This window comes from Nyctereutes procyonoides, unplaced genomic scaffold, assembly GCF_905146905.1.
Source record: "Nyctereutes procyonoides isolate TBG_1078 unplaced genomic scaffold, NYPRO_anot_genome, whole genome shotgun sequence".
Classification (NCBI taxonomy): Eukaryota; Metazoa; Chordata; class Mammalia; order Carnivora; family Canidae; genus Nyctereutes; species Nyctereutes procyonoides.
Window position 1 is genome coordinate 49031652 of NW_026575046.1, and position 20270 is coordinate 49051921.

The 20270-nt window shown below is 51.0% G+C and overlaps 1 protein-coding gene across 1 annotated transcript; it reads right to left on the reverse strand.

Moving 5' to 3' along the window:
• Positions 1-4110: 4110 nt before the first annotated feature.
• Positions 4111-16652, reverse strand: STC2 (stanniocalcin 2). Its single transcript, XM_055325795.1, has 4 exons — positions 15301-16652; positions 13065-13207; positions 10357-10568; positions 4111-5273 (listed from the first exon to the last, which is right to left on the reverse strand). The coding sequence occupies exons 1-4, from the start codon at positions 15449-15451 to the stop codon at positions 4871-4873; spliced, it is 909 nt and encodes a 302-aa protein (XP_055181770.1). The 5' UTR covers positions 15452-16652; the 3' UTR covers positions 4111-4870.
• Between the last annotated feature and the right edge of the window lie 3618 nt (positions 16653-20270).

The window sequence follows — 20270 nt, forward strand, 5'->3', positions numbered from 1 at the left end:
AAGAAACTGCAGGTGTTGCGAGGAGGGTGAGGACGGTGGTGTTGACTTCAGGGGAGCCTGGCTTTTCAGATAGAGCTGGTGATGGGGTGGATTTAGCAGAGAGAGCTTTGGCCACTTATTTCCCAAAGCCAGCTGTTCCCAAAGGCTTCTCTCAGCTACACCTGAGAACCTTTAAAATGATTACCTACATGCCCAGAAAAGTGGTGAGACTCCATGATTCTCCTGCTCTCCCTTATCTGAATCAAAATTTGAGCCTTTGCAGAGAGGAAAGGTGAGGACAACAATTTTCCTTTCTGTTCTAAAGCAGAGCTCCTCGGAGGTGCTATAAATATAAGAGTATAATTATTCTTTCTCTTAGCCTGTGTAAAATAGGAATAATACTGATTGGTTTAAATTAAGAATAAATCAAATGTGGAGATTCTAAGCCCAAAGTGGGGGAAAGCAGGTGGGCTTAGTCACTGATCTGGGTTTGGGTGCAGACCCCCTGCTCATTAGCCACATTGTTTGCTTTGGGACAGCTGCTTTACCTTTCCCTAGCTCAGTTTCTTCACCTGTAAAATGGGGATGATATCCACTACTTGTAGGATGTAGTCAAGGTGAGATGATGTATATGAAATGCATAGCACCAGCGCATAGCGGGTACACCAATGGTGTGCACACTGTGAGAAATGAGGGACTCCAGTGCTGTTTTGCTGCTGTGAGGATGAATTGGGGAGGAGGCAGTGAACTTCCCTGCCAGTGTCAAGCCACTGAGCTGTCATGCTGGTGGCATCTGCCACAAGCTCAGTCTGAAAGAAAGGGGAGGTCACAGGGAGCCACAGGGGAGACTCATGGGTGAAACCAGAGGGATGTCCCTAATGGCTGGCACCCCCAGGCAGGTTGCATGGAGTTCATTTTCTTCTTTGTCTTGGTGACTCAGGCAGTGTTTTGGACAGAGTCCCTCCAATGGAGGAGAAACCCAGGAGGGTCTTCTTCACCTGGTTTCCCTCCCTGTAAACTGAGCATCCAGTAATTTTTTTTTAAAGATTTTATTTATTTATTCATGAGAGACACACAGAGAGAGGCAGAGACATAGACAGAAGCAGGTTTCCTCAGGGAGCCTGATGCAGGACTCAATCCCTGGGATCACGACCTGAGCCAGAGGCAAATGCTCAACCACTGAGCCACCCAGGCATCCCAGCATCCAGCATTTTATTTATTTATTATTTATTTATTTATTTTTTAAATTTTTATTTATGATAGATAGAGAGAGAGAGAGGCAGAGACATAGGCAGAGGGAGAAGCAGGCTCCATGCACCGGGAGCCCGACGTGGGATTCGATCCTGAGTCTCCAGGATCGCACCCTGGGCCAAAGGCAGGTGCTAAACCACTGCACCACCCAGGGATCCCGCATCCAGCATTTTATTTTATTTTTATTTTTGTTTAATTTTTTTTAATTTATTTATTTATGATAGTCACACACACACACAGAGAGAGAGAGAGAGAGAGAGAGGCAGAGACACAGGCAGAGGGAGAAGCAGGCTCCATGCACCGGGAGCCCGATATGGGATTCGATCCCGGGTCTTCAGGATCGCGTCCTGAGCCAAAGGCAGGCGCCAAACCGCTGCGCCACCCAGGGATCCCGCATCCAGCATTTTAAATGGACTCAAACACTCACTTGCTCACAGCCATTCATTCCCTCTATGCATTGACTGTCCAAAGCGCTCCCAGACAATAATGCTACTCCAGGGAAAGCTGTTTATTTAAAATCTTTATTAATGATGGGAGAAAAATAATGCCATGTGACAATGTTCAGGTCCTGCTGCCTAAATCCATAACAGAAACAGACATTATGACTGAGCAAGCTCACGTGGTGCCAATTCTGAGATCAGATGAGGTTGTTCTTCCTTAGGAAATGGGCTCTGGTAGCATTGTTTTTCCATGTTGTTCTAGCAAAGCCTTTTATTTGGTTCAAGTTTAAATTTCTGTGTGTGTATGTGTGTCTAAGTATGACTACAGCTCTGGGCTGGTGTTTTCCATTTATTTGGTTTCAGGTGTCAGCATTTTGCTGTACTAGGTCAGTCCTCTCCTTTCAGAATAACAGGGCTATTTATTGATACAAAGGAGAGGTGTTCAGTCATCTTGTTAAGATGCAAAGCTCAAAATAAACACCGTATCTTTATTTGGAAATCCACATCCTTCCTTAAAGGAAGGCTCATGAGTAAATTTGTATGAAGTATGAAGCCCAAGTTGAATGTCTATTTTTAATTACTACTTTGCTTACATTTTAGATTGTACAAATGCCTCTGTCGACTCTTACAGGAATTTGGACTGTACTCCGTTTTGAGCCAAAGAACCTTAGCAATAAATACTATTGTATACTTCAAAACATGAAGAACCAGAATGAAATGAGATCTACCTGACTTTTGTTAGGCAACACACTAGTGGTATGAAAAATATACAACAGAGATCAGCGAAGGGGTTCAAATGAACATTGTAAGCAATTTGATGCCTCAGGGGAAAACACTGAGATAATAAATACAAATGACAAATATTTACAATAGAAGCAACAAATGGCACATCAGTAGGCGAACACATAAAACATTTACACTGAGGAAAATATAAAAGTGATGCCTTTCACACATCCAGCCCAGGAGCCGGTGAACAAATGAACAGCTGACCCAGCAACGCGGGAGAATGTTATTGCTTCAGCTTTTGAGTGATGTAAGTAAAACAGTCAACGTGCTGCAGTGGCCCATGGCATGAGACAGCCATGGTTTACGTTCGGTTCCCATGGCAGAGCCTGACACACCGGTCCTCCTCCCCCGAGGGCAGAGCTGGATTAAGTGCACCATCTTTTCTGCTTTCTACAGCTCCAGCTCTTTCTAGGTGCTTCTTCCAGCATTTGTCTCCTTTTCCCCTACACCCAAATGGTTTCTTTCTAATGTGGATCACGAAAGATTGGGGAGATGAGCTTCCAGCACCATGTCCTGGCGCTGATGAAATTGGATGTGGGGTATATAAATACTAGCTGGGCTTTGGGTAAGGGCATTCCCTGGAACAAAGTATTTTAGAGTAGATAAATTCAGCTTCTTTATCTCTCACCTCAGGTTGCTTTGAGGGAGAGCTATAAGCTGATATAAATGGAGGATGCTTACTTTTTTTTTTGCCAACTCAGTAGAATGGGGGTCAGAAAACTCAGGCCCAAGAGCCAGATCCAGGTGGGCACCTATTAAATACAGTTTTACTGGAGCGAAGCCAAGCCTGTTTGTCACACGTTGTCTATGCATGCCTGCTTTCATGCTGCAGCGGCAGAGTTGACCACTTGTGTCTGAAACCACATGATCCACCAAACGAAGACAGTGTAGTTTACATCTGGACCTTTACAGAAAAAGTTTGCTGACCTCTGCTCTAGGAGGAACTGGCCCGGAACACACCTGTCTACTCCTTGTAATACTGGCCTTCTATTTGAGTACTGGCTGCAAGAAAGGATAAGCTTTAATGTGATAACCTAGTAGGAAGGAAAGAAAGAAAGAAAAGGCCTCACTGTGGAACATTCTGAACAACCACAAAACCCTACCGCTGACCCTTTGTGACAATCCTGTTGCTCTGTGCCTTGGATTTTTAGTCTTGTCCCTCCTGCCTTTCCTTTGTCCACTCTGACTCCTTTCTTCATTGCTACATTTCCAATCTGGATCTGGAAAAAATCCTGTTCCTCAGTGCTTCCTGGCAGTCCCCTCCATTTATGTAAGAGGTCAGCTTTCCCTGCTGGAAATCACAGCCATCTTTGCTCCCTTCTCCCCCTTTCCATCAGGCACACTGAGAAGCCATATTTCCAACTTGGCCTTGCCACATCAGGTGCCTCACTTTATCGATCTTGGCTCAGCGTCAAAGTGAGGTAACAAAATGCCAAAGAAAATCTGTCAAATATACTCCTCATGGGTGCCTTTTCCTGCAGGGGTGTAGTTTGCCCTGAGTGGCTATGAGCCCATGCCAGGCAGGCAGGCAGATGTATGGCTCCATTGCTCTTTGATTCCTTTTAAAATAGCACTCAAAAGAAAAAAAAAATCAGCCCCAAAAGATGGGCTGTTATTTCTTTTTCCTTTGAGCTGGTTTTAATGACCCAGTTGCTTTGTTTGAAAGCCATTTATTTAGACGATAGGTATATATGTAGATGTAACTGGATAAATAAAAAAGTGAAGTAGAGATTCAAAGCAGTGGTTAATATACAGACACACAGGGGCCACTCCCTTGGACTGGTCCCACCCCCTCCCCCGATGGAACAATGGCTCAGAAATTACACTTAGAACCCTTGCCCTCCCCATCAAGCAGCTCCAAACCTCCAGGTCCCAGGCAAGAAACTGAACTTTCGTTTGGCACCAAGCACCCACACAGCCCCCGTCTCCGCTCCACCCTTCTGTCTCCCAGCGCGGTGTTCACGTTCACTCCTGCACCCGAGTCCCGCCACCCTCCCTCTGCCAGGGCAGCACCAGAAGCCACAGTCCGCCTGGGGCCCAGCACCACGGGCGTGGTCCCGCCTGCCGACCCCTGCCCCTCGCCTCCGGCCCACCTCCCCCCGCAGCAGAGCACGCTGCAGGCCGCGGTGGCTCTGCGGTTGGAAAGAAGACAGAGTTGCAAGGCGATTGCACTTGAGGATGTGCAAGAGTGGAACCCCCCTGGGGAACAGCCGGGAACAGCTGAGACCTCCCGCTGCCTTGGCCGTCTCTGCCTCACCTGTTCATTCTGCTAGCACACACCTTCATCCAGTCCGCAATCCCCACCAAATCCTGCGTGTGACATCCCCCCTCTTTAATGGCAAATGTTTTGGAATGTCCATAGAGAAGAAAATGGACGGCGTGGAGGAAAGATTTCCCGGCCAGGCCTTTTTGTTTCACCTCCGGATATCGGAATACTCGGAGGGTTCCTCCTCCCACTCGCTGCTTCCAGAAGTTCCCTGGCCCCCTTGGCTGACCGCTCTGCCCCGGGCATGTGCGTTCAGGTGGCTTTTGCTACCTCCCTCGCCCTTGGTGCCTCGGCCTGTCTCCCAACTACTGGGCTCTGAGACGTGGTGACCCGCTTCCCCATGGTGGGTCTTGGAGAGCTTGGCTCTGTCCACTTGGAGTTGGCGCTCAGGGGGTACTGTGGGGGGCCTCTGGATGGCTGAGGTGCAGAAGCTCAAGATGGAGCACAGGCTTCCCCAGTTCTGCTCACACTGAGCCTGAACGCTGTGGGTGATGGCCTCCTTCACCTCCTCCCCACAGGTCAACAGCAGGTTCACCAGGTCCACGTAGGGTCTAGAGATTGGGAGCAGAGACAGAGGGAGAGAGAGATGGAGAATGGAACCAATCTTGACTGGGCCACAGAGCGCAGTGATGATACCAGGCAAGAGATATGCCTGGCTTCAGTTTTTAGTTGGGTGAAAGAGCTTTCTGGAATTACTTCCAGCCTTTATCCATAGCCTATGGAGTGCTGGCCTTAACCACTACTTACTACATGGCCATTACCTACCAGGCTCGGTGCCAGGCATTGGAGAGAGGCTGGTCCTAGAGCCTACCACCGGGAAAAGGGCCAGTGATTATTTACAGGTGCAGAGATAAAAGGAAGAACCTCTGGGGAAAGTGGGTGAGGATGCCGGGTTGGGCAGCTGTGCGAATGTTCAAAAGGAGTGCGGGAGAGCTCTGGGCATGCCTAGGATGTGCCAGCTAGGAGGGTTTTAGTGGGAGGAGTAGTGAAGTGTCTTGGGGGCCAGTGGAATAATAGGCAAATGGCAAGGGTCTGAAATACCAAACGGAGGAGTCTTTTTGGGGGAGGAGTCTTTGCCAATGTTTCACGTGGCTAACCAGCATTCCCCAGCAGTCCTTGGCTAGCGAAGTTTCTGGATATATCTGACCATGAGTGTTGCAGCCCTGGGCCATCAAAGATTCGGGGCTGCGGAGCTCCACATCGCCCTCTTGCGGTGTGGCGTCAGCGAGGCTAGCTGGCTTTGCCCTTGGGACTGCTCTCCCCGGTTAAGTCTTCTCTAAGTGAGGCTCCCGAGGAACCATTGCCCCATGTCTGTGTTTGCCCCTGGTTTAGGCTCATGATGGAGAAGAGTGTTTTTGGAAGGTACTGGATGCACTTCCTGTGTACCTGGAGGAGTCTGGAATAGGTGGAGAAGGTGAGAGGCTGACCACTGCCACCCTGGGATGTCACTTGCAGTGGAGAGTTCTTCCTCTTCCGGGTATTCACGGTTGAAGAGGGGGAGTGGCTATCTCAGCATCTCTGTTCTTTCAGTCTGGGCTTGCCTAGGACTGGAGGTGAGGACTGGCAGGGAGGGGCCTATGTTGGAATGAGTGCCAGCAATCTGTGAAATAAACACTCAGTTCTGGAGGGGCGAGCATTGCTCAGGCCATCCAGCTGCCCTGGGTTGTTCTGTAGGAAAAGTGCTCTAGGAAGAATGACCATGTCATGCCAACAAAGGGGTGGGAGTTGTGTGTAGAAGGCGGGAACAGTTTGCCTTATTTTTATGGGCCCATCTAGTAAGAGGTGTCCCCGGCAATGGTCTCTTGTGGCCCACTCACTGAGCCCTTCTTATGTCTCATGGGCCTTCTAAAATCCCCAAGGAGGGTACGGAATGTTTCATGTGGCTAACCAGCATTCTCCAGCAGTCCTTGGCTAGCGAAGTTTCTGGATATATCTGACCATGTGCGTTGCAGCCCTGGGCCATCACCTTGAGCACGGAAATCACTCTGGGACATGAGATCATTTATAAGAAGGAGCAAGACTTTTTTACTCTGTCAGCCTGGGCCACTTGGGTGACTGCATGTTAGCCCACTTACTCTTCTCTTTGCGAGTTGGCAGTTGCTAGGCACGAAGCGCAGATTGTGTTTTAGGACTTGTGAAGTAGTTCACTGCCATTTTTATGAATTAGTCCTCAAGTTGTAGTTGAACTATCCTCGTGTCATAGATGTAAAAATGGAGATGGCTGGGGGGCGGGTGGTGCAGGGAGAGGAGAAAGTCGTTTTTGGAAGCTTCTGGGCTGGGAAGGCCTAGAGCTCGGCTGAGAGCAGAGAAGAGGAATGTTCTGGCTGATAGAGATCAAGCTGCCTTTTAAGGCCTACTTGATGCCTTTGGAGTCAGAGAGTCTGTGCATGGCTGATGGACAGGGTGCTTAAACTCTCTAAGACAGGCCCCTAACAGTGACAAGGACAGTGATAATACTTCTCGGGGTGAGACTGGGGGCCATGGGGTGACACAGAAGAAATGCCGCATGCATATTTGTTTCCTTCCACCGTTTGACAACTAGCAACTGCCTGCCTCAGGGAGTTCTAGGTCATGGAGTCTTATCTGCTACAGCAGCATCAGGATTTTAGTGCCTGATTTGTACCTGCCACCCTCTGAGGCTAGATGAGCAAATTGCAGGGGCTGAGAATCTATCTTTCTGGGACTAGCCTGATGGTCTTCTTTGAGTTTCTTTCCCCAGAGTAAGGTGAGGGGGCTTTCCTGGGAATGTATGGACTGCCTCCTGGCCTCCTTTGCCAGGGCAGTCTGCCTGCCAGATGAGCTTTCAGAACCCCAAGGCGGATCTGAGAAGGCTGGACTAGCCCACACTCTCTCCTGCCTTTGGCGCTGTCTCCCGAGGAGAAAGCTGCGAGCCATGGGGAGGGGTGTGTGTTAATCTAAGCCGTGTTTTGAGCTGGCATGGTGCCTTCTCAGGCTGCAAGCTCAGCCCGTGTCTAATGACAAAGCCCAGCTTTCTCAACTGGGTGTCAGCAAGGCTAAAAGATTTTTAAAAATACTTGGAGGGGGACGTGCCTGGAGGCTGCCAGCACCCAGTGACAGGGTGTGTGGTAGCCAAGGCAGTTGATATGGGGAAAGTGGGGCGGGAAGGAATGGAGGGAAGTAGAGAGTTTGAAGGGAGCGACTTTAACCAAACATGACTGTTTTGGGGTGGATAGGAATTGGGTTGAGGAATGGGGGGATGTGGATTCTGGAGTGACTGTGATTTCTTCTTTTCTAAAGGGAAAAGCAAATTGGTTCTCATTTTCTTATCTGTGACCAATGCCACACATTCTTAAATGGTCTTCTTGATATTTGGGGACTGATGGGATCCTTTGTGCCAAATCAGTGAAGATAAAGAACAACTCCGTTAATTTGGCTTGAAGTTTGAGTTGGTGCACTGCATACTCACAGCTTCAGAAGGAAGGTAGTGGAGTTCAGTGGGGAGTGAGGTTAGGCGAGACCCACTGCCTAGAGGTGCTGGCTCAGCGAGAGGAAAGAAGATAGTGAGTGCTCTTAAAAGAGACCCATGCAAATGTATGGGGTGAGCCACCTGCATTCCCAGATTGGGCTGGGGTGGAGGGCTATGTATTAATTCTAAATGATGTGAGAAGGCCTTTGGAAGTAAAAATCACATGGCCCATGGTCCATGGAGGAGGCACCAGAAAAGCAACAGGGCTTTAATGCTGGGGAGGGGCATAAGAACCTCCAAAACATTTGGTTTTCTCAAAGACGACTTTTCTCTAATCTTAGAAAAGACAAAATCTTCTTATACTCCACGAATGTAGTACTGACTTATAAACTCATGCCCTTCATCCATTTTTGAGGCCAACAAACTATCTAGAGTGGGTGACAGTGGACTGGGGAGTCTCTCAGCCATGGGGCATCTGCCTCTTCCAGGGGTGGCTCGAAGGAAGGGAATTTTATATTGCTTTCCTTGTGTAATGGGGGTGTATTTGAGAAAAGGGAAGAACTCCTGCTATATCTGGGGGCCAGTGAACCTTTAGCAGGTCTAGTAGGGAGAGAGCCTGTCAGGAGGAAGGAGGTTTCTATTCCTGATAACCAGCACAGTCATATATATTGCCAGTTCCCAAGCTGGAAAGTAGGGATCACACCTCAGAGCCAGAACTTGAACCTCTTAGCTTCCCTTTCCTCCTCTCTTGGGTGGGGATAGTAGTCTCTACCTTGCTGCCCTGTTGGGAATGATAAATGAGATTGTCTGGGCAAAGTCCCTGGCCAAGGGCTTGGCCCACTCACAAAATGATAGCTAATATCATTATTATTGTTGTTGAAGCTGTTGCTCTGTTTCCAAACAGCTGTTTGGAAGAGTAATAACTATTTTATTGGGTATTCGTGTGACTAAGGAGAAGACAAGAGCTGCCTGCAGAGATTCACGGCAAATTTTAAAATTCCCTGCACAGGGGGGTTTCAAGATACCTAGACTCTCATATCCTAGTGGAAAGTGGCGGGTGATGGTTGTAGTCCTCTGTGATCTAAGCATTGTGTGTATGTGGGGGGGGGGTTGGGGGGGTAGGGAGGAGCCTGCTCAGTGGCATAGCTGGGGGAAGGCCATGGTACCAACTAAGGAGCAAGGTTTCCTAAGATTGTACTGATTTGGCCCAGTGAGTCACTGTGTGAAGACCAATGGTGCCATCAAGCTGGCAGGGACTCGTATTGGTCTGCTTAGCTAGTGGCCTGCTTCCTGCTCTCAAGTCTTTGAGGAAGGAGCTATCGTGACTTACCGCCCATGCTTCATGTTAGGAGCAACTGAGTACCACACACTTTATCACTTTGCAAAGTTTAGGATCTTACAGATGGGATTTTTTTTTTTTTTTAAGGAATAAGATGTCCTAGGCTTATACTGAATTGCAAATCTTTGGATAAGTAAGTTCGTATTTCCCCACTTTGGCAAAAAGGTGTTTAGCTGATTAAAATTTTTGACATTAATCTTGAGTTTTCTCTGGGAGGGTATTAATGTGTTAGAGGAGGTGAACTGGACCTTCTGAGGGAAAGGAGGGCCATGGAGGAAAAAAAAGGCTATTGCTCTCAGCTTTTGGCATTTAAGCCTCTAGAGCCAGACTGCTTGGCTCCGAGCCTGGCTTTGCCTCTCATTGTCTGTATGACCTGTACTTCAGCGAATCTCAGTTTTGTGATCTGTAAAATGGAGATGAGGATGGTACCTACCTGTACAGGGCTGCTATGAGGCTCTGGTAAAAGATTCATGTGGAGCACGGAGCATGATGCCTGGCACTGAGTAAATGCTCAACCAATGTTATTAGCTCTCAGCTGCCTGTTGGGGCACCAACACAGCCATTTGGAACACTCGGACCTGCTGGGATCTGGGCCAAGGGGAAGGTGAAGTGTATTTCTGAATCCTACACATTTCATGCTTTAGTAAAACATTTTCTGTTTCTGTTGCTTATGCTTTTGAAATCAATGGTGGAAATTTCTCTCGCTTTTCCCGAAGGTCAGCAGGAAAGGGACTCCCAAGGGAGTCAGTGCAGCTTTCTGAGATAGACCGGAGACCAGCCTCCAAAAACAAGCCTCTCAAATTCCTCCAACACCAGCCTGTTGCAGTGGGCCCCTCCTTCCCACGAGCCCCTGTGGGGCAGCACTCACTCGTGCAGCAGTAAGTCCTTGAAGTGGATCATCTCTACCATGACCCGGGTGTTCTCCTGGGCAGCAGAGCACAGATCGTGTTTGAGGTAGCATTCCCGTTGTAACTGGAACACCATTTCCTTAATGGCTGGGCACTTCCTGCTTATGCAGCCAAATCGATGCCGCAGAGCGTGGGCCTTACATTTCAAGGCATCTTTGATGAATGATTTGCCCTGAGAACACAGAGGACAGAGGAGAGAAAGAAGGGGCAGAAAAGACAAGTCCTGGTTAGAGGCTCAGACGTTTATCCCTCTTGGGCTTACACAGGATTTTTGTTTGACAACTGAGTCCCAAGGCCCTGCCTCAAACTGATGGTTGGTCCATGCAGGTGACAGGCTGATACTACATCAGGAGGTACGTTGAGTGACATGATGCCTCTGGCATCTGGGCAAAAAGGATGTTACTTTAGGAGACTAACAAATCTGCCTCCTTCCTCCCCAGCTGCTGTACTGGTTTCCTTTGTCCTGGGGCTTCTGTGGCCATCTGTCCTCTAGGCAGCCCAGTGTTGGCTGCTTGGTGGCAACTTTTCTGGAACATGAGGGGAATCTGGCCAGATGTAAGTCCAGAGTTCCCAGCAAGAGTTTTTCCCAACTAGAAGGTGCCTGCTTATCCAAGTCTCACATCATTGCTTTTTCCTCTGACTCCGCAAGTGACATCAAGACTGAGTGCTATCTGTGCCTCCTTCTTCTGCCTCACTGCCTCCCACCGCCCCCAACCCATACTCATGTCTCCTCCTATCCTTCAAGGAGGAGCATTCTTTTCCTTTTTGAAAACGATTCGACTCCTTTAAACTGTTAGGATTATTGCCTCTAAAAGGCCCGCCTGGCACACTGCCTGGCAGCATCTGGAGTCTGAACTGCCCAACTGACAGCCCCTCCCCCACACTCCCTGCCTCTGAGTGGCTAAGGCAGCCAGGCATACATCTGGCCCACAGTTCTCTTTCCTGGCAACCCCATTAGATTGTTCTTATCCTAGAAAGGAGACAGCTGTTGGTGGTGTGGAGGCAGGCTGGGGCTTTCGCTCCCTTATCAACCTCTCAGGACACAGAGGCATTGTGGGATACCTACTCAAGGATCCCTACATCCCCCATTACTATAGAAACAAGCTGTTGTTGGAGAGGTCACCCCTCTGTTTTTAGATAGGCCTGGAAGTAACTGAGTGGAGAAAGAAAATGGGCTTAGGTTGGAAGTGGGAAGCTAGCCAGCACATTTAATTCAGTTCTTCCTTTTAGAAGCAACTGAAATGTCTACAGATAGTGTCTGGTCGCTGAAAAACCACCTCCCAAAGGCCCCTTTTGCTCAGATTTTCCAGGGGGAGCCAAATAGGATGGAAGGTAGGGCATGCCAGTTTATGAAGTAGTCACATGCTGGGAACCAGCTTGAGAGGGATGCTTCTCACTTGAGAACATACTCCTGTTGGTTGAGAGAAAAAAGAAGATAATTTATTCGAGGGCTGCAGCAAGAATTTGATATTCTTCCCTGACATACTGTGGGGTCGTCCTGAGAAACACATCTTTCCTCCGGATTTCCTATTATGTTTCTTAATTCCAGTTAATCCAGAGGGATGCTTTATTAGGGAGCTTCGAGGAGTTCAAATGTTCTCCTCTTTCCTTCTCTGGTTTCTGTTTCCCCTCCTGCCACCCCACATCCTCTGCAGGGTAGGCTGCCAGTCCTGCCGCATCCCTCTCTGGTTCCCAGGCATTGCTTTGTCAGGCTCTCTACAGGATGTCAGTAGATGGTGATGGGTGGCATTCATAAGTCACACCATAACTGTTGGCCTCATCCAACGTATCCCCACTCCCCAATGAAATGGGAAAGGAAGTTGATGAGATAAAACAATAGGGGGCTTCGTAATACATATATAGGCTGGGAGACCATGAAGAGGTGAGCCTAATGCCACCTGCCATATATCTGAATTGTCAGCACTGGAACCAGAGGATGGCTTGTTAGGTTCTTGCCCTGCTCCAAGAAACAGCTAGGCTTTTTTCACTCTGTGACTCTGGGGTAGCTGGAGTGGGTCAGGCATTATTAAGAGGACTCTATAGAACAGGACTCATTCATGATTTTCAGGTTGGGAGAGGAGGGTGTGCTACTTAGGAGGAATAATTCTGTTATTCTGGAGGCCCTGAATTATCCATGTTGCCTGCTCACATACCCATTGGAGATGATGTGTTTCTATGAAGTTTGTGTCTCATTTATTCTTCCCTAGTTGGTGAAAACAGGTCTTGGAATGTATAATTGGAGTCCCTATCCTTTCCTCACTCCAGACCTACCGTTTCTAATGGGATGGACCTTGCAGACTGAGTTCTCAGAGGCCAGACATAGTGTGTCTCCCCTTACAAGACGTTTATTATTTGTTATGACTTTTGTGTTCTCTGCTAAGAATCCTTAGATGATTGTTCTACTTGCTCTCCATCCCACTCTGCCTGTGTAGACACAGCTTAAGAGTGGAGAAGGATTTCACCTATATGACAGTTCTGTAGAGCAGAACCCTGTGAGTGGAGTGGGGAGAGACTGGTATCCTGCTGTCCACCAAAAATGTCTCTTGCAAATGCTAAAACATGCCACGAAGATCAGCTGAGGACACCTTAGCTACACAAGTCCTTCCAGTGAACATTTCAATCATGCTATGCCAACCTAAAACATTTTGTGCTCTATGTGTTTTTTTACCTGGGCATCAAATTTTCCAGCGTTGTGTAGAAAAGTCATGCAAATCCCATGTAAGCCTCGAATCTCACAAGAGTTGTTCTCGAAACATTCAAACACACCACACCCCACATCGCCAGCGTTGACCAAACAGTGTTGGATTTCCGCTAAAATGAGAATTACATACAAATATATACAAAATTCTCAGCCACGCTGGGGAATGCAGGGAGGTCGGCTGAAATAAAAGTTAGTAATGACTAAAAGTAAATTAAAAAAGATTAAGTTAGAAATGACTATTCCAGGATCTAAAAAGCCAGGGCAAGAAAATGTCATCATTCAATCTATTTATGAAAATGTCAGTATTGGTAAATACCGTATCTGTAAAGAAATCAGCCAAACCTACGTTTACAAAAATCACAATCAGAAGTTTGGTCTGAGCACTCCATTTTTCCTCTTCCCATCTTCTTCAAGTCTTTGTGGAAATACTTAGTTTGAAAGCAGAAGCTATTTCAGCTTTCTAAACCCACAGACACAAGTAAGATATTTTAAATGATTAGTTTGGTCTCCCCCTTCTGCACTTCATCAATTAAATACCCTTCTCTACTTGGAACCCAACGCTGCTGCTACTAAATCACAAGCATTTCCTTCCTGACCCCCAAATTCAAGCGTCCAAAAAGCAGTTTCAATTCAGCTTTATGATTCAACACCTAAAAATCAAAACAAAATTCCTATTAAGGCAGCGCCTCCAAACCATCAGCATTAAAAATACCAGGCTAGGGAAGCTGCGGTTGGGAGCAGGCTCGGGAATCGAGTCAGATGGGGGCTAGCCTGCGGAAACGCAATCGTCGAAGTTAGAGGCTCCTTTTAAATAGAGACCCAGTGTGAGATATCACTTAATCCCCTAGAAATTCCCGAGACCCAAGACTTGAGAGTTTGCTGCCCTCCTTCGCAGAAGGTGGCCCTAATTCATCTCTCCAAAAGGACAGACTGAGGGAGTTAACTGTCAGGCTGCCGCTTGCAATAGCCTCTCTCCTGCACATCCCCCCCCCCCCGCCCATTTACAGATTTAAGCCAACCACAAAATTACATCAGAAAAGTATATTTTGGAAGAAGGGCGGGGTCCGAGTAGGTAATCCGCATTCAGATTAAATCTACCGAGAGAATGAGGGGCGTGTATTTGTTGAGGTCACCAACTACCGAGAATCACGTTCAGTTCTCAGGCACAGCACTGGAGAGGGGGAAGGGTGGGCGCAGGTCCTAGGATGAGCCCCGCGCGGGCTGGGGGCGCGAGCGCTGGCGCGTGGAGGCGGGAGGCTTCCGGATGATCCCACGCGCGGCCCCGGCGCGCCGGGCAGGAGCGCGCAGGGCCGCGGTTCCCTCGCTCCCGGCGTCCCTAATGGGCACTCGTGCATTCCTGCTCGTGCGGTGAGCGCACGCACGCTGGGTTTCAGGCCCCCAAATAAGGCGGGGGGGGGGGAGGCGCCGAGCGTAGGAGCTCTAGGCAGATTTTCTTTCTCTCCCAGGAGCTGGGCAAAGGGCCAGCCCCGTGCCCTGCACGCCCGGCTCTGCTCGGCAGCTTGCCGGCGAGCGGCGAGCCGGCTGAGCAGCAGCCGCGCACGGTTCGGGCCGTGCGTGTCACCATTTCTGCGCCTGCCGACCTGCTCTGGAGAGGGAAAAGGCGGCGGCACCTCAGAGGGACGCTCTGCGCCACCCCCCCGACCCCTCCCCGGAAAGCAATGCCCCCGAGCGGAAAGTTCGCAACGCAGTCGGTCTCGCTTACAAAGTTCTTGGATGTCGGGCATCTTCTGAGGAGGGGGAACGCGGTCCTGTCGCAGCCCGCCGGCTGGGAAGAGAAGTTCTCCGGGCACGGGGCGCAGGCCGGCCCCGGGGACCCTCCTTGGCTCCCGCGGGCCGGCCAGGATGGAGCGCGGAGCTCTGAACCAGACCGGGGGCTCCGGCACCGGCACCGGCCCTGCCGGGCGCTGCCTCGTTTACCCTCGACCCCGGGGAGGACAGCAACAAGTCCTACCCCTGCCATTTCATCACCCTGCCGGCACGTGCGGATTCCCGGCGCGCGGAGCCCGGCGCCGACCGCGTCTCGCCTGGCCTCGAGCTTTCCTCTGCACGTCCCGCGCCACCCCAAGAGTTTGCGCGGCCCTAGGTGGGCTCTCGGTCCCGGGCTCTCGGTCCCGGGGCGCGCTGCGTGAGTGCGCGGTGTCGTCCCCCAGCTGCTCCCCGCCGCGGGGGCGCTCGCACTTACCTGTGTTCTGCAGGGACAGGCGGCCTTTCTGCTGGGAGCCCCTGTCTTGGGGACCCTCCGGCGGGTTGGTGGCGTCGGTCCCCCGCGCCAGGTCGAAGGTGGCCAACACCAAAGCCAGGGTCACGAACTGGCCCAGCCGCTCAGCACACATGGTTCTTGGTGTAAACCTCCCGTCCGGAGACCTGGATTCTTTGTGTTCCCCTCCTCCTCTTCCTCCTCCTTGGCCGCTTCCCCTCCTCCTCCCACTCTTCCTCCTCGCTCGCCGTTTCCCTCCTCCTCGCGGCCGCAGCTCGGATAGAGGTTACCCAGCGCCCTCCCGTAGCTCTCTGGAGAGCATGTGACCAGGCCGTTAGCAGCGCCGCGAGTGCCGGGCAATGGCAGGGATGGTGCCTCAAATATCCCTGGAAGCTCTGGTGTCACTTGAATGAAGGAGTCGAGCAGGTGTTGTCCCAGCGGCTGGACCAATCCGAGACCCCGGCCCGTTTGACAACACGGCTGGGAGGCGGGGCCTGCGCCCAACTACTACGCGGGGAAGCGGAGCTCCGCGGGGGCGCCCCACAAAGTTGCCGACCTGGCGGCGGCCGCGCGTTTGCGTGCGTGTATGAGTGTGTGTGAGCGGGTTTTCCAGGGCAATGGCCGAACGCACTTTAAAAAATAAAAGCGAATGCCAGCTCGGACTGCAGCTCGAGAAGGGCGGGAGGACACGGTCCGCGCTGGGACGGCGCTCCCCCCAAGCCCCCCGCCCCCGGGCCCTTGGCTCGCATCACACCCGCAACGTGCTGGGAAAGTTTCCTCTTTCTGTCCCTTGGAATTCAGTGAGCTCCTAAGCCCCGAGCCTCGACAGATTGGGAGTTTCCCGGGCACCGCGACGCTGGGGGCAAGCGGAGCATAAATGGGAATTCCTGGCTTTGTGACGCTTTGCATTTAGGAAAAACAAAACAAAACAAAACAAAAACAAAACCCTCTCAAACTGAGACGAGAGAAGCATCAGACAGGACTTGGCCTGAGGAACTGCCCCATCTCCCTCCCGATTTGGTGGGCCGTGCAACACCTAGTGTGCCGGTTCCTCGCCCTTCCCCCAATCCACACGGATTCCGGGCTGGGCCGCAGGGATCCAGGTGACCGACTGGACTTGCATCATTTCCAGGCGGCTGGCAGGGAGGCCCAGGCAGCCCGGAGTCAGCCCGCCGCGGCGCATCGCTTGCCCCAGAGGTCCGAGCTTGAAAGGCAACTTTACGCGTCTCCAAACACGCTCTTCCATCTTCCCAGGGCGCTACTCGCCGCCCCGCTCCGGGTTCCCTTTACACGCCAGTCATCGACGGACATGGGTAAAAAAACCAAAACCAAAACCAAAACCAAACCCCCAAGCCAAACCCAGGGAAATTCTCTCCATCTCTTCCTTCTTGTTGCAGCTTCCTCCCCAAGCCCGGCCGGGACTCCGTCGCCCCGGCTGCTCCCCTCCACCCCCCACTCGCCCGCCCGCGGAAGCTGGGAGAAAGTTGGGCGCCGCTCGGAGCGCCTCTTCCCCCGCTGTGTGTGTACGTGTGCACGCTCACGTCTCCCCGGCGCCGGGCCGGGCCGGGGACAGGAACTGCTCTGGGCACCGTCAGTCCGACGGCGCAGCTCCGGGGCTCGCGCGGCTGGGGGGGGGGGCGGGGACCGGAGCGCCGCGGCCGAGCGCCCCGCCGCACGCACGCCCCCGGCTCGCCCCTCCCCCGCCCCCGCCTCTCGCCCCTCCCCCGCCGTCCCCACCCTCCTCCCGGAGAGCAGGTGAGCTCGGGTACCGGCCCCCACCCCCGCCCCGCCGCCTGCCCGCGCCCTCCGCGGTAAGGCGCCGCGAGCTTTCATCACCCTGTGCCCGCGGCGACGCGGCCCCGGGTCTCTGCGGCGGGACGCACCGCGCGCCTCGTTGGGGCCGCCACGTGACAGCTGGGGGAGGGGGTGCGGCGACGCTGGGGCCAGGTCGTCCTCCGGCCGCCGCCGTTGGGCCTCCGCAGCTTCCCTCCCAGGGTCCTGGTAGCACTCGGGCGCAGGCAAGGCGGAGGCGGGAGGCCGGGGTGGCCGCCGCTGGGCACAGCTGTCCTGCGCTTGGAGCGGCCCTGAGTCGGGAGTCCAAGAGGAGGGGGTGGGGAGGGCGCCTTCGGAGAGGGCAGTCCCCCGTCCCCGCCCGACCAATAAATGGTCCCTTTGAAGGTTTGAGTCTGCAGCCCTGACAAGAAACCGAGCGCCCATGCCCAGGATTACAATAACCACTACTTCTTGCAGCCTCTGATCTCTTGTGGAAGGAGGTGGGGTACCAGTACATTAAAATGGGTGGTTTGAATTTCCCACCCTGCTTTTGTTTGCATAGTTAACTTAGCTTCCTTTATTACTTTATGAAAAACACTCTCCTGTAGACCCTTGAAAGACAAAACATAACAAACAAACAGGGGCATTCTGGCCTCTTACTGAACTCCGAAAGCCCCTGAATTTCCGGGGTCAGCCTTCTTTCCATGAAACCTCTTTTGTAGGTGAGAACACGAGCAATATTGGCATTATAAAAGGTGTCTGGTCACTTGGTTCTTTGAACAACAGAAATAGGAGGGTTCAGGGGGCAGGAGCAAGCCCACCTTTGCTGGATGCTGACATTGTGAGTCTACTTAACAGAAGGCTCGGAGGGCACCTGGGACAGCAAGGTAGGCGGGTGAAGGTCTTTGACTAGGCATTGCCTGGTGCCATGAAGCCCTGGGGCTGCCCCTAGGGGACCTGCATTATTCAAAACCTCATCTTGAGGCTATTTGCTCACAGGGGACATTCCTGTCTCTCACCCAAGCCAACTGCCTCTTTAGAAGGAAGAGAAAAGTAGTAGCTAGATTTTGAGGTATTGCAAGTACAGGTACTCATTCTTAAAGGTTTCATCTCCAGGCCAGAGAAGAATGAGCATCCCCGTTCAGTCCCATCAGGGTTGAAGAAATTCTGCAGAACTAGTAGGCAGTTTGCTGGGACAATTATCCCAGGCCCTGGGGCTTTGGCTGGGAGCTGGGAGGGAAGAGCAGACTGGTGACTTTGTTGTAACCGTTCCCCTTATTCTTCTGGGTCTAGAACTCCAGCTTTGTTTGGCAGATTGTGGCTGATGAGAGTAGGGGTAGGGAGGGGACACTCATGATCTTATTATTACAAAGCTAACATGAATTGAGAACAGACATGGTGCCACACACCAAGTTTGTGGCTTTTGGTGTCCCTCTAGACCTGAGTCCACCCTAGATGGGAACTGGGACTTGGGAGGAGCAAGGACAGACCAGATGGTGGTGTCCCAAGGTTCAGCAGGGAGTCTGGCTGGATGGACCCTCCTCAGTTTAAGACCCAACCAGGGGTAGGAACTATGAGGCAGGCCTGCCTGGTGACATCCCAGGGCGTCTGTGGTTGATGCTCAGGACCCACATTTTCCTCTCTGATTCACCAGTTAAATTCAGTTAAACACTTACTGAGCAGTTTGGGGGAGGATATTTGGGGTAGACTCTGAGCAGTAGGAGAGGATACTGACAAGTAGAGGTAAGGAAAAGAGAGAGGGCCTCACAGGAGGGAGGACCAGCAGGAGTAAATGAATGGATGAGATACTGTGGGATTTGTCTCAGAAATAGGGGTTTCTCAGGTTGGTGTGAAAGTGGGAGAGAAAACTGGAGAGGGTGTCTGGGGCCCCACTGTCAAGGCCTTTGGGACAAATCTGTGCTCAGGTTCTTGTTCCGTCATTGCAATGGTGTTTAAGGATGAGACTCCAGCATGCTCTTAGACTGGACTCCCCTTTGGAACTAGTTAACGCCAGGGGCCCAGTGCTGACGTGGTGAAGGAGGAGGTGGAAGAGAAGAATGGGAAGTCATTAGTTGGAATCTTGATGTGAGTTGCCATGCGCTGCAGGACAGAAGTGTTCTTGCTCAGGTGCGCAGGTGGGGCGGTGGAGGATGGGAACGGTCATTAGGTGATGAGGTAGTCTCATTCAGGCTTTCCATGAGTTCCAGAGCCTGAGTGGAAAACGTGGCTTCCACGTGGAGAGCTCCTCCTACTGCACACCCCGCCCCCTTGGAGCTGCCTGTCTGGGCTGATGGCACCACCTCATGGTCAGAGAGGGAACTGTCTGACCACAGAGTGGACTCTTCCAGACTCAAGGGCTTGGGGCACTAATATTGGGTCTTCTGCCCTCTTTTCAGTTTCCTTGGTAAATCAATTCATGCTCATTTAGGCAGTCTCCTCGTAACAACAGCTTTAGTTGCCTCTTCAAGGAAATCTCTTTTAAACTTTTTTGCTTTTCCTCCCCCATCCTTTGCTATCTTGCTATGCGAGCCCCAAATCTACCCTCATTCTGGCTTCTTTGCCTCCTGCCCCTATGAAGGAAAATATGGGCAGACAAAATAGCAAACTGCTGCTATCGACCTTTAAAATTCTTGAAAGAGGAAGTCTCTCCCTAGAAATTCTCCATCTTTTCCCTTGTCTTTTTTTTCACTGAAGGGGTTGTTACATTAAATAGAATTCGGGATAAAGGAGAATATGTCTTCAGTATTTGGGTTTGTTTGTTAGGACTTCAACAAAATTGCTTTCTACTAATTTTTACCGTGAAAGTACAATGTTTCAACAACGTTATGAGTTAAGGCTCTTGTGGGGCTGGCTTGGAAACCTCACCATCATTTATGATGTTATTTATTGAAGGAAAATATATTCTGAGTTCCCAAGACAACCAGCTCCCAAAGATTTGGAACACATTGCTTTTGTGAATTGGACATTTCCTCTGTGTCATAGATTAATAGTCATAGTTTGTATTGACTGGAAACACAAAAGATAAAAAAGAGTTTTTAAAAATCACCAGAAAATAGAAACATTGTCTTCCTCACCATAAATTCATTTACTGGAAAGAATATGAAGCGGTATATGTCGGATGTCTGATTGTGGTCTGAGTTTTGTTGGTGCCTTGCTTTGAAGCCTGAATAGTATTCCGGAAG